Below are 14,239 nucleotides of genomic sequence, written 5' to 3' on the forward strand. Positions count from 1 at the left end.
ACAAGATGAGTACAGACTGGTCTTGTCTGTTTGTGGTGTATGTTAACATGATGAGTTTATACTGGTCTTGTCTGTACTGGTCTTGTCTGTTTGTGATGTATGTTAACAAGATGAGTTTAGATTGGTCTTGTCTGTTTGTGATGTAGTTTAGATTGGTCTTGTCTGTTGGTGATGTATGTTAACAAGATGAGTTTAGACTGGTCTTGTCTGTTGGTGTTGTATGTTAACAAGATGAGTACAGACTGGTCTTGTCTGTTTGTGATGTATGTTAACTAGATGAGTTTAGATTGGTCTTGTCTGTTTGTGATATATGTTAACAAGATGAGTCTATGAGTTTAGACTGGTCTTGTCTGTTGGTGTTGTATGTTAACAAGATGAGTTTAGACTGGTCTTGTCTGTTCGTGATGTATGTTAACAAGATGAGTTTAGACTGGTCTTGTCTGTACTGGTCTTGTCTGTTTGTGATGTATGTTAACAAGATGAGTTTAGACTGGTCTTGTCTGTTTGTGATGTATGTTAACTAGACGAGTTTAGATTGGTCTTGTCTGTTTGTGTTGTATGTTAACAAGATGAGAGTTTACACTGGTCTTGTCCGTTGGTGTTGTATGTTAACAAGATGAGTTTAGACTGGTCTCGTCTGTTTGTGGTGTATGTTAACATGATGAGTATAGACTGTTCTTGTCTGTTTGTGATGTATGTTAACAAGATGAGTACAGACTGGTCTTGTCTCTTGGTGTTGTATGTTAACAAGATGAGAGTTTACACTGGTCTTGTCCGTTGGTGTTGTATGTTAACAAGATGAGTTTAGATTGGTCTTGTCTGTTTGTGATGTATGTTAACAAGATGAGTACAGACTGGTCTTGTCTCTTGGTGTTGTATGTTAACAAGATGAGAGTTTACACTGGTCTCGTCTGTTTGTGGTGTATGTTAACATGATGAGTATAGACTGGTCTTGTCTGTTTGTGATGTATGTTAACAAGATGAGTACAGACTGGTCTTGTCTCTTGGTGTTGTATGTTAACAAGATGAGAGTTTACACTGGTCTTGTCCGTTGGTGTTGTATGTTAACAAGATGAGTTTAGACTGGTCTCGTCTGTTGGTGTTGTATGTTAACAAGATGAGTTTAGACTGGTCTCGTCTGTTTGTGGTGTATGTTAACATGATGAGTACAGTCTGTTCTTGTCTGTTTGTGATGTATGTTAACAAGATGAGTTTAGACTGGTCTTGTCTGTTGGTGTTGTATGTTAACAAGATGAGTTTAGACTGGTCTTGTCTGTTTGTGATGTATGTTAACAAGATGAGTTTAGATTGGTCTTGTCTGTTTGTGATGTATGTTAACAAGATGAGTTTAGACTGGTCTTGTCTGTTGGTGTTGTGTGTTAACAAGATGAGTACAGACTGGTCTTGTCTGTTTGTGATGTATGTTAACAAGATGAGTTTAGACTGGTCTTGTCTGTTTGTGATGTATGTTAACAAGATGAGTACAGACTGGTCTTGTCTGTTTGTGATGTATGTTAACAAGATGAGTTTAGACTGGTCTTGTCTGTTTGTGATGTATGTTAACATGATGAGTATAGACTGGTCTTGTCTGTTGGGGATGTACCTGTACATGGGTTTTTGTACACCATCAGGGGCAAATGGCACACAAGTACCCTCATCACAGCAGGCAACAATAAAGAACAATGGTGTATATGAACTTACTCATGTTGTGATTGTCCTTCTTCTGTCGTTCTTTAGCTATAGCTCGTACTTGCTCTTGAAAAGGTTCTTGCTTGATTTGGTTCAGGTCAGCTGGGCATGAGACTGACTGAGTAGGAACAGCAGCAGGTGTCATACCACCAGTAGGACTCAACTGGTCTAGATATGTGTGTACTGGCATCTTAAACATGATCAGACAAACAACACTTGTTTTTATTTGCATGACACACACAACTACAAACTAGACACGATTGCAATTGTGCACAAATGCAGAGCTGTTTTGTCCATAAAATTTTTTAATTCTCATCTGAGTTTGAAATTTGTTGTGTATTCAAACCAATTTGCTCAATCTGGCATAAATACGATTTAAAAAAATTGATGATACCATGTTCAGATAGCAATTCATGAGTTAAAGGTGCAAAAATGAAAAAATCTTTAAAAATCATGACGTAATTTCACAATTCAGGCGAACTTGCCAATATCCAACAACCTACCAAGTTTCAACATGATCGCATTATTAGTTTGAGATATATATCACTTCAAAAGGTGCACCTTTAAGGCCGAGTCACGTAGGTTATGCTCAAACATTTATAAAATGATGAATTTTTGTAAAAAATCACTAGTGCATTATTATGCCAACAATTAAATGAGTCTAAGAAACATCATCCAACCTCTAAATTTCAAAACAAAATTATTATCTGCTAGATTGAGTTTCATTCTCCTTTGATCAATAGATATATCACTTGGTGTGGTTGCTTATTGGGATTCTATGGTGTGCCAATACGGGGGGAAAATTAAAACATTTTAAGTAAAAAAATTGCAGACAGTAATACATTCTGATAAACGTAATAAATAATATGTCTTCATTAGAGAGAAAATATCATAGATTGGTGATAACCCCTGAAACCAAACATTAATGGTCTGAAATGGGGGAAAACAGACTATTTTAAAGTGTTTGTGCTTCAAGGGGGTTGGGGTGTTTGACTGTCATGCCGTGCGATATCTCCAGATTCTAAAAAAGTTGGATAGATGAATTTTTTTTTTTAATCCTTTAGTTTTTGATTGTGAACAATTTTCCTGTTATCCTACTGAAAACACATGACACCAGGATACCATTATTTAGTTTCCAACTTGTCAACGTGAAAGACAGTGTGCGCCTAGTCTTGGCTCAAGGTGTTGGCTTTTTAATACAGTTTTCAGTAAAGCGCCCTCTCTTGGTGGAACGGGACAACGACATGGGCAAAAGTATCTATCGTGCTTAACGAAAAACGAAAAACGGCTTTAGTCAAAGACTAAGATGACAGGTTCCCTTTCTCTGCTCTGTGTGTGTGTTGTGCAGTAAAATTACTTGCTGCTTGAATCTTGATGACAAAAAATGTAAAACCGCGGACCGGCCATTCATGGCAGAGTTGGGAAAAACGCGGAGCCCGCATCAAAAACACGGAATGGGAAAATTCAAAACGCGGATTTCTGCGTAAACGCGGAAGTCTCACATGCCTGTTAGACCTTGAGTGTAAATGGAGCCACACATTTTTAAGATGATAACAACATACATAGACCGTGTTAAAATTTTCAACTGTTACAAAATTCATATTTTGAGAACCATGGTACATGTAGCTATTGTAGCTACAGCAAAAAAGATATTTTTTGATATAAAAGCTTTGAAGGTATTCTTTGGAAGTACTCATTCGACCATTACTTCCAATTGAAACCAGAAATGCTTTGTAGTTCAACTTTTTCTTTTCTTTTTTAGTTGCTTTTAAGATATTAGTGTCTAGCTAGGGTACAGTAAAAGAACATAGTACCCCTGATGTCATAAAATCAAGCAGTGCCCTCTAGTGGCAAGCTTAAATCAGTTCCAAATGCACCTTTTACTTCATATCTATGGTGAAGTTGCAAACCAATGTCTATGGTAATCGTTCCAAACTTTAGTTCAGAGAACATGTGTGGTATATGTGAAGTTGTAAATTGATGGCATCATCAAGGAATTGAGATGGGTTTTTTCTTTAAGAATTTGGTATAAATATAAATTTAACTGGCTAATTTGATTTAGTAAAACAAATAGTTCTTGTTGGACTTGTTTTCTCATTATCATACACGCTAGACTTGCACAGTATTACAACAAGTGTAGGAATCAAAATATAAACAATGGAAATTATACAAAGTGTAACATGTTTTTACCGTAGATGGCATCATTACCGGGTCTTGAAGGTATTGACTAAGTGCATCTTCTCCTATGCTTGATTCCAAACTTATCACTTCATCTAAAATATCATCCACCTGTATGAAATAAAAAAGAGAGTTGACTCGCTGGGTTTTTATATCTCACTTTATATGTTATACTCCCATTTGTTGTTAAGAATCCTTCTGAGGCAGCGCTGGTGGTAGCATTCCAATGTCAGCAGGTTTCTGCGATATGTAACCCAAGTTTCACAACTGTACAATAGCGAGGGGATATTACAACAGTACTAAAAACAAGAAGTTTGGTGGGAGTTCGTAGACTATGATCATTGAAAACACGATACTGGTGTCTTTCCTGTTAGGGCATGTCATCTTTGATGACGCTATAAAAACGTTCAACACCAACTTTGCTTTGGGAGTTGTACCTGGCTGTGCGGCAGTGAGTGACGAACGAGGAAAACTGAGAACTGTTCCAAGGTCCATTGTCAGTGATGATGACCTCTGGGAGGCCCCCTTTTGTGAACATTTGCTGCAGGATCGAGGTGGCCATGGAACCGTTTGAGTGATTTCCGGCCACTTCGAGTGGAGATCATGGAACACCACCAGAAAAACCCTGATTCTGGGGAGCAGTTTCAATTGGGCCAAAAATGTCCAACTGCAGTTGCTGCCAGGGTAGTTGGGGCTGGTCTGATGTTTACATGGTCTATGGCCATTTCGCTCAGAGCACAACCTTCGCAGTGCACAAGTACACACTACATGAATTAGCAAAGGTTTGTAAACACAATACCAAAAGTGCTGCCTTCTGTAACAGATCGTCATCTGATCTGAGACTACAACATCTTGAGCCTGCAGCCATACCTAGGTGATCTTTGGTATGGAGGCTGTAGTGTTAATCGTGTTTATAATGTGATGATATATGACCAACCTCGACCTGCTCATTGAAGAAAAAAGCTAACAGTTCTTGCTTCAACTCGGAATGTTCTTTAGCTAAAGATATAACATTTTAATTGCAAAAATATTTCAATTATTTTAGACGAAAAGACGTAGTAGTCCATTTGGTATCTTATTAGATACTTTTTAAACACCTTTGAAATCAATCTTAAATTATTCCCCTACGTAAATTGGAAAATTACTTAAAATATACACATCAAGTACTATACCTCTTGCGTAGTTGACATGGGACTGTTGGGTACACTGGAGATTGATCCACTCTGTTTGCGTGATGGGGAATTTGAAGTAGGGCTGCAATTGAGTAAATGAGGAGACATTCTTGATTGCGATGCAGAAGCTGACAGATACTGTTCAACTTGACGCTTTTGGGATTGCTTGATGTAATACCGCGTCGGGTTCTCAAGTTTGGTGGTCACCTGAAATAACCAAGCATAACAAAGGAAATAAAAAGAAATTGGCTTTACAAGCTACTTACATGTTTAAATGTTCAGGTTTATGATTAAACCTTGTTTCACTGAAGAATATCAATAGTTTTCCCCTTCTGTCCTCTTTTGGACCTTGTAAGACACGCAGCCAATTTCACGAAACTTTAAGAAACTGCGAATTTTGCCTAAAGATGAGTGAAATTTGCTGCAGATGTCATGTCCAATCCAATACTTTTAGTTCCCGACAAGTTTTTACACTCCTTTGGCATAAAACAAATTAAAAGTAATTTAAAGAAGTAATTCTATCACTCTCTTTTTTGTAAATACATTGTTTGGTCCTTAAGTATTTAAAAACACAAAACTGGTGTGTTGACAAAACACAAAAAGCCCAATGACATTAACCACATTTTGGACCTTGTCATAACTCGTGACATCACCCCACCTATTGTCTCAAACTTTGGTATTCTACCTGAATTATCAGACCATTATGCAATTATGTGTAACTTGAGTCTGTGCAAGCCAAAAGTCCCAACAGTCACTGTAGAGAGACGACAGTGGAAAAAGGTTAGTTTTCCAGCGACAGGAACTCATTTAGCTTGGATTCCCATGTCAGGCAATATGAAAGGACTGTATGTGAAAGTTTGGATAAACAGGCACCTTGGAAAACAAGATCAGTCACGGTCCAAACTAAAGTATTCTGGTTCAATGAACAAATTCTTACCACAAGAAAGATTTGCAGTTAGCAAGAGCGAAATGGTGGGAAAATGGCAAACTGGAGACACAATGGGCCGAATAAATAAAAACCAGCAATTACTTATCAAGTTAAAGGTCCAGCATTAGCAAGAAGACTGAAAAGTCAAAGATCAGGCATGAACATTTTGCTCGCTGGATTACCTTTCACTTATAGACGTATAAATAAAAACGACATTGTACTAACATACTGTAGCAATTACTTGTATTTTTACAAGCCACTGTATTAGGAGCTTGAGATTTTACTTACACAACAGTGTTGCATATATAATTTTTTTTTTTAACTGCCCACCCTTTCCAGACACTAACATAGTTAAAAGCAACTTCACAACTTTTGCCACTTTTGAATTACAAGGCACTTCCAGTTTCGACTGGAAGTAGAGGTCACGCAGACCTAATTTATCCCTACCCAATCCCTCAAACAGAAACCTACGGTCTCATGTGGCTGATTTGATACAGATTTTCAAACATTTAACATAGCACAACTTTAAGATGGCGTCACGTGACCGGTGATAACGTCATCATGACATATATAGGATGAGCACTGGAGCACGACTCCGCACAGCACACACTACACATATATAGGATGAGCACTGGAGCACGACTCCGCACAGCACACACTACACGTATATAGGATGAGCACTTGAGCACGACTCCGCACAGCACACACTACACATATATAGGATGAGCACTGGAGCACGACTCAGCACAGCACACACTACACATATATAGGATGAGCACTGGAGCACGACTCCGCACAGCAAACACTACACATATATAGGATGAGCACTGGAGCACGACTCCGCACAGCACACACTACACATATATAGGATGAGCACTGGAGCACGACTCCGCACAGCACACACTACACATATATAGGATGAGCACTGGAGCACGACTCCGCACAGCACACACTACACATATATAGGATGAGCACTGGAGCACGACTCCGCACAGCACACACTACACATATATAGGATGAGCACTGGAGCACGACTCCGCACAGCACACACTACACATATATAGGATGAGCACTGGAGCATGACTCAGCACAGCACACACTACACGTATATAGGATGAGCACTGGAGCACGACTCAGCACAGCACACACTACACATATATAGGATGAGCACTGGAGCACGACTCCGCACAGCACACACTACACATATATAGGATGAGCACTGGAGCACGACTCCGCACAGCATACACTACACATATATAGGATGAGCACTGGAGCACGACTCAGCACAGCACACACTACACGTATATAGGATGAGCACTGGAGCACGACTCAGCACAGCACACACTACACATATATAGGATGAGCACTGGAGCACGACTCCGCACAGCACACACTACACATATATAGGATGAGCACTGGAGCACGACTCCGCACAGCACACACTACACATATATAGGATGAGCACTGGAGCACGACTCAGCACAGCATACACTACACGTATATAGGATGAGCACTGGAGCACGACTCCGCACAGCACACACTACACATATATAGGATGACGCTGGAGGACGACTCAGCACAGCACACACTACACATATATAGGATGAGCACTGGAGCACGACTCCGCACAGCACACACTACACATATATAGGATGAACACTGGAGCACGACTCCGCACAGCACACACTACACATATATAGGATGAGCACTGGAGCACGACTCCGCACAGCACACACTACACATATATAGGATGAGCACTGGAGCACGACTCCGCACAGCACACACTACACATATATAGGATGAGCACTGGAGCACGACTCAGCACAGCACACACTACACATATATAGGATGAGCACTGGAGCACGACTCCGCACAGCACACACTACACAGATATAGGATGAGCACTGGAGCACGACTCCGCACAGCACACACTACACATATATAGGATGAGCACTGGAGCACGACTCCGCACAGCACACACTACACATATATAGGATGAGCACTGGAGCACGACTCAGCACAGCACACACTACACATATATAGGATGAGCACTGGAGCACGACTCAGCACAGCACACACTACACGTTGTACGTGTAAACTCTTAAACTTTTAAGTTTAACATAAACCTAAGATTCGAACTGCCTCTTGCTACCAGGCAATCTTGGTGGTATAGAATTACAATGGTCGTGGGTACGAATCCCACCCAAGTATTACACAAATATTGAGGGTGACTAGTTGATATTAGCTCCCCGAGGTTTTGAAATCTGACAAACTAGTTCCAGAGGCGAAGCCAAGGGAACTAGTTTGTGTACCAAGGGGAGCTCATCAACTAGTCACGCAAAATTAACCATGTTATATTTGTTTTACTATCATACATATTCAGTTACCGGAACATGAGTTTGGAGCAAGAGAAAATGATTACTGTGAAACAAAATGCACATGATAAGTTTGCATGTGTTGGATGTCGCTAAGAGAGCGCTGTTCGTACGTGTATACAAAACAGTACCAAGATCAATAGCGCCCGGGGATGACAATTTGCAATGGTAGTGCGTATGAAATGCAGAATAGCTCCCGGGGAACTATTACTCGTCATGCACATATTTACCACTTGCGTGAATACTGACGTGCACGCTTGGTAACTCTCAAAATTAACACCTGGCACGTGGTGATGAATGGACCAATAAGAACTTGACTCTCGGTCATGAATATGTATGAGGTACAGTAAACAGTGCTATCACACATCGGTGCAAACGGGTAAAACAAAAATTTATATTCTTTATCTCCAATGCAAATTTAAACCCGAATGGTGTGTTGACAACACAAATGCCCTGCTGAGATTGGAGTTGCTACACAAAGTCCTTTTTGATTTATTGTTTAAGCCAAAATGACCTTACTATTTACCTGAGAGGGTCACAAAACAAAAGGCTTTTGGGGGTTCACTAAAGTAATCCACAAACCAAGTTTGGAAGTAATAAGCCAAGTTATTGCTCGGACAACATTTCTTTTGGTTGAGCCATAAGGACCTTAATATTTAATTTAGGGGGGTCCAAAAACAATAGGCCGCAGCGTTCGACCTTAACAGTGGTCCGCTGGCCAAATGCCAGTGGAAACCGCGACGGACCGGCTGAAACACCTTGCCAGTCCGGCTGACTAGTCAAAATATCGGCAGAAGTACTACAGAACTATCACAGTTTATTTATTATTTTCTGGCTCGAATAAAACGTAAAAACATTCACTCAAGGTTTGGATAAAAGGTTTAAAAAATCACTCGAAAGGCCGCTCAACGTTGGCAAACTTCCGACGATCACGCATACACAGCGCAAAATCCCATCATGCAACGCACTTGTAAGCCTAGCAGTCTTCGTATTAGTTCACGAGTGACAATAAATGTAAGAAACATTGAACGCTAGAGGGCATTTCAGAACATTCGATAGCGTGAGAATAGACGCCCTCTATTGGTGAAAGTAGGCGATGGCTTACAAAACTAGTTTCAACTGCCTTGACAAAAGACCACACAACAAAACACGTACATTCTGTCAGCAGCATGGATGGTCGTCAACGGAGCAGATTTCCGTGGGAATCTAGTGGTTTACGAAATGTTTAAGGCAACCCCTGTAAAGGCTTCTGGGGGATCCCATGACCAAGTTTATTGCTCGGACATTATTTCTGGGTTTTGTTTATAGCCATAATGAGCTTAAAATTAATCTGCGGTGCCATGACTAATCCACAAACCAAGTTTGGAGTTGATACTCCAAGTCCTTTTCAAGTTATTGCTCGGCCAACATTTCTTTTGTTTTAGCCATAATGAGCTTCATATTTATCTGAAGGGTCCAAAAACATTACCAATCCACACACCAAGTTTGGAGTTTATACACTAAGTCCTTCTTGAGATATCGCCGGACAAAGATGATGTGCACACAACACACACACGCACACACACGGAAGGACAAGGCAAACACTATATAATAATAATATCAAAGTCTTATATAGCGCACGTATCTACCAAACAAGGTACTCAAGGCCCTGAGTATACAAACAAACTTTCAGAAAGATAGGTTATTGCAGTGATGGATTCTGAGACACAAACATGAAGCACTTATAAGAGTTTACAAGGTGCTACGGCGCATGATGCAGCCACAACCAGGAACACTAGGGCAAATCCCTTCTCTTTTCACATGGGACCAACGGCTTTACGTCCCATCTGAAAGCAAAGCAAGGTAAAGTGTCTTGCTTAAGGACACAAGTATCACGGCTGGGGATTCGAACCCACACTCTGCTGATCAGAAACACCAGAGTTGGGATTGAATTGCGTTAAAAAAATATTAATGTAAAACTAAAGCGACAGTAATAATTGAAGTAAATTTAAATCAATGTGACAGGTCTTTATCCATGACCCTAATTGAATGCAAAGCACTTGTAAATGTTTATTTCAGGGTTTACAACCAAACTTAGCATATAATTTGGGTATCATGCAATTTTCAGTATGAAATCATTATAATCTTTCCTTTTTGTTTCAACAACTAGACCCCCCTGTGTTCACTTTTACAAACTTTTTCTTTACTTTATTTTAGTCTTAAACTGAGCAAAGTCCCTCAAGAAATGCTAGAGGTCACACTGATTAGTTGTGATACAAAGATATGTTTATAAAATCGTACATTAAATGCACATCATCCAAGACCAGACATGGTACCCCATTGCAGTCACAGGAAAAAACAGTGAATCATCAAGCAAGTGTGACCTCATTGATCCAAAGTAATTATAGGCATCCTGTTGCTTGTCTAGTGTGCACATCCATGTACATGAATTGCTTTCAAAAAGATGAACACGTTCAGTAACAAATTTGCTGTAAGGTGGACCGGGTAAATGAGTATACCCAAGTTCCTGCAATAAAACCTTTTGTAAATCAGAATGTTAATAAAAGGTTAACAAAATAAAGAAAGTAATTTTCATTGTTTTCAAGTGTGTGCCTTCTTTTATGTTGTACACGTATACTTGCAAAAGGGATACAGTGGTACAATTGAAACAGCATCCTAACATGGTGCTTTTAGAGCCCTGCTGATAAAGTGTTGGTCCTCACCCAAAGTATCAATTAACAAGACCACTTTAAGGTGATGTCATTGCAACTTTTATTCATCTTTGAGAGACATTTCCAAGGACATTTAAATTATAAAGCTCCATTGTGTTATTTGAACATGATTATTGAGGCTCAATTGCCTCGTAAGTTTCAAGGCTAAATTCAGTTTTAATTTAGAGGAACCGTTTGTGGTTGAACAAAAACAAAATTGACTAGACCAGGATTTGAACCAACAACTTCCATTTAAATGTGCTTACGCTCTACTGACTGAGAGTATAAGTTTAATTAGGAGAGACAGTCACTATTGAAGACGCTGACCATTAATTTGGGATATTTAATTTTAAGAAGACCAGTTCCTCTTAACATTCCGGTTAACAAATAAATTTTGGTTTCAATATGGGAAGACAACCCCAAAATGTGTGATGCCAAAATGCCTGTTTTTAAAACATAGTTCATAAATACATCAGACAGTTTCGCTTTTCCTATTGGTGGAGAGCACGTCACGTGGGTGTGTATAAACCGTGTTAAAACATGGGTGTGACACGCGAGTTTGCACCTGTGCTTATAAGACAGTTTCTTCATTCCTATTGGTCGAGGGCAACGGCCGAGACAGTTTTGCCACATCACGCAATACGCGCGACGCACACAGCATTCCCTTACAAGAAACCACTAGTTGAAAACCTCTTCACCACACATTGATTCCCTTATCTAATTTCCAACATATCAAGTGCAGTTACTGAGATTTGAACGTGTTCGAGCACTCCAGCAGGAACGCCCTTTCTTATATAAATATATTAATTCATTATTCTCCTTCTTTTTCATCTCCCTGCCATTGTCTGTTTTAAACAAAGACACACTTCACTAGCTCACACAACTTAAAAACTTGACACATTAATGTACAAGTAGTTTGATTTGTTTGCCATGTACACAATGTACATCTACATGTACACTGTAGTTAATGACATCTTCAGGCATTGACACTATGTACATCAAATCAAGTTTTATCTGTATTTAAAAATACACTGTACATGTTGTACAAATCATGAGCCCTGACTACACATTTAAGTTGCGCAATTTATACATCATCTCAAAGGACTTCTAAAACTTAACAAACGCTTCACAGATTGTGACCCTATTTGACCGTGACTTACGGTTCAAACCAGTAGTTGAACATTTCAAAACTCATATCACAGATTTACACAAATTGAGATAGGACTAAATTAATACAAATGTTATCTTTGCTTGGGCTCTTAGGCACATTTATGATTAATCCACATTCATAAATACCTCAGAAAGTTTCGCTATTCCTATTGGTGGAGAGCGCATCACGTGGGGGTGTTTAAACGGTTGATAGTGACCAGCTGGAGCTCTGTTTATAACTGGTTGTTTAAGAATACTGTGCGCTAGTCTTGGTGCAAGACGTTTCACTTTACGGGCGATGCGGGTACTGTTGGTGAGTTAGCCGCGCTGTGTTTAAAAGGAAAACGGGCGTGCCTCGACCCACTAGTGCTGGTCGAAGTGACCGCGGTGGCTAAACACTTTCAAAAGAGATACGATTTTTCAGCAAAATAGGCACCGATGTTTAGTACAAATGGAAATTTAAGGTTTTAATCAAACAGGTTATATTTTCTGATAAGTTTCTAAAAACTTTTCAGGAGGAAAAATAGGTTACATGTGGTCCAATGATGAATAACCTGCTTTTCTACGATTTCCACATTACATTATTGATTATTGCACTGTGAAGGTCAGAAATACATGTGTAAAACATATTTTTTATGCTTCTTTGTTGACTTAATATATTCATTTATTCACACTTCAAACCCCGGTTCAAGGGCCCCCAGCGGTGGCTTTATTTTCAAATTTATCAATTCGGATCATTCTATACTTTGATGTCGAAAGAAACACATCTGGCAACTTCATGTTATTTCTCCGACAGGTAATGATCTTTTCCATTTACTTATTTCACATTTCCCCTTATCATAAATTGCATTTACCTTCATACAATCTCTTGCATTTATGCTTGTTTTATACATTTTACTTAGATTTATAGCCACTTGTTAATGTTGTTTTGGCAAGATTCCGAATTGAGATTCGGCAATCAGGAGTTCCGCCCTTTTTCAGAACTTAGTTTCATTAACCTTTCTTTATTTATTATACATGAGTTTGAGTTATTAGAAAGAGATAGTTGAGCTCTTGATGAGTAATATTTCTTTAGGTTTATTTTGCACAGTTTGCAAGGTTTATTTAATTGAATATTTGGGCGTTTCCAAGATGGCGGACGCCATAAAGGTTTTGGCGGGAACCTGCCAGAGGAAAAACTGTTTTGTATTATTTCTTTCTTTAATGTTGCCATCCAACTACAATCGTTATTTGATTGCCTTAGTTAGTAATCGCTTGGACATTAATGTACATTTTCTAGCGATGTGTATTTTTCTAATTGTTTAATTCCGGGGCTGAGAGAAACCCGCCCTGTATGTGAATTTTATAGTTGCCTTATTCCTTGAATAACTCGTAGACATAAGCACTGTATATATTAATGTTTATTTTATCGCAATGTTATTGTTTCTCATTAATGTTATTGATTCTATACTTTGATGTCGGGAGAAACACATCTGACAACTTCATGATATTTCTCTGACAGATTATATGAATAAAGCCCGGAGGCAAGAGATCTAGAGAATGTTTCCACATTAAAATCTTTCAATTAAACTGGTCACAGCACCAATAATCTTCAAAGTCCACAAAGCCTGCTTTAGTTTCATGCAAAATTCCATATTATGTGAGCACTGTTGTTCACTTACCAAGACTCACAAAAATATTTTTAAAAACCTTCAAACTTTCAGCTCTGTAGCCAATAGTGCATGAATTTTGAAAAAAGTTTCATTGCATGAACTGACATCATGACCATGAAATTTTCCAATTGATTGGTAACTTCACCACATTTGCAGTTACTACAACAAAAACAACTTTAAAAACTGTTTTATTTTCAATATTTTTTTAATCAAGTTTCATCATCAATTTTTACTGAAAAAAGGTAAAAATCAGTAAATGCTTTTAAAAAATTTACCTATGTAAAATAAGTATGATAAAAAGGGTGCATTTCTTTTGCACAATCAGGAAAAGTGTTCCTGATTGACCATTGTAATGCGCTGTCACTGTTGTATTTCAACATCTTTTCAGCATATAGATACAATGTAC

General features: G+C 38.9%; 1 protein-coding gene across 3 annotated transcripts in view; it reads right to left on the minus strand.

Moving 5' to 3' along the window:
- Nucleotides 1–14,239, minus strand: part of LOC117306951 (microphthalmia-associated transcription factor-like) — a 54,861-nt gene that overhangs the window by 20,467 nt on the left and 20,155 nt on the right. For 2 of the 3 annotated variants that reach the window (XM_033791545.1, XM_033791548.1), the window contains 3 exons: nt 5,040–5,246; nt 3,880–3,978; nt 1,702–1,879 (listed from right to left, as the gene is read on the minus strand). In XM_033791545.1, coding sequence (XP_033647436.1) covers nt 1,702–1,879; nt 3,880–3,978; nt 5,040–5,246 — 484 coding nt within the window. The remainder of the gene's footprint in view (nt 1–1,701; nt 1,880–3,879; nt 3,979–5,039; nt 5,247–14,239) is intronic. The other variant, XM_033791546.1, reaches the window with a different exon arrangement.

The sequence above is a fragment of the Asterias rubens genome, chromosome 2, assembly GCF_902459465.1.
Source record: "Asterias rubens chromosome 2, eAstRub1.3, whole genome shotgun sequence".
NCBI lineage: Eukaryota > Metazoa > Echinodermata > Asteroidea > Forcipulatida > Asteriidae > Asterias > Asterias rubens.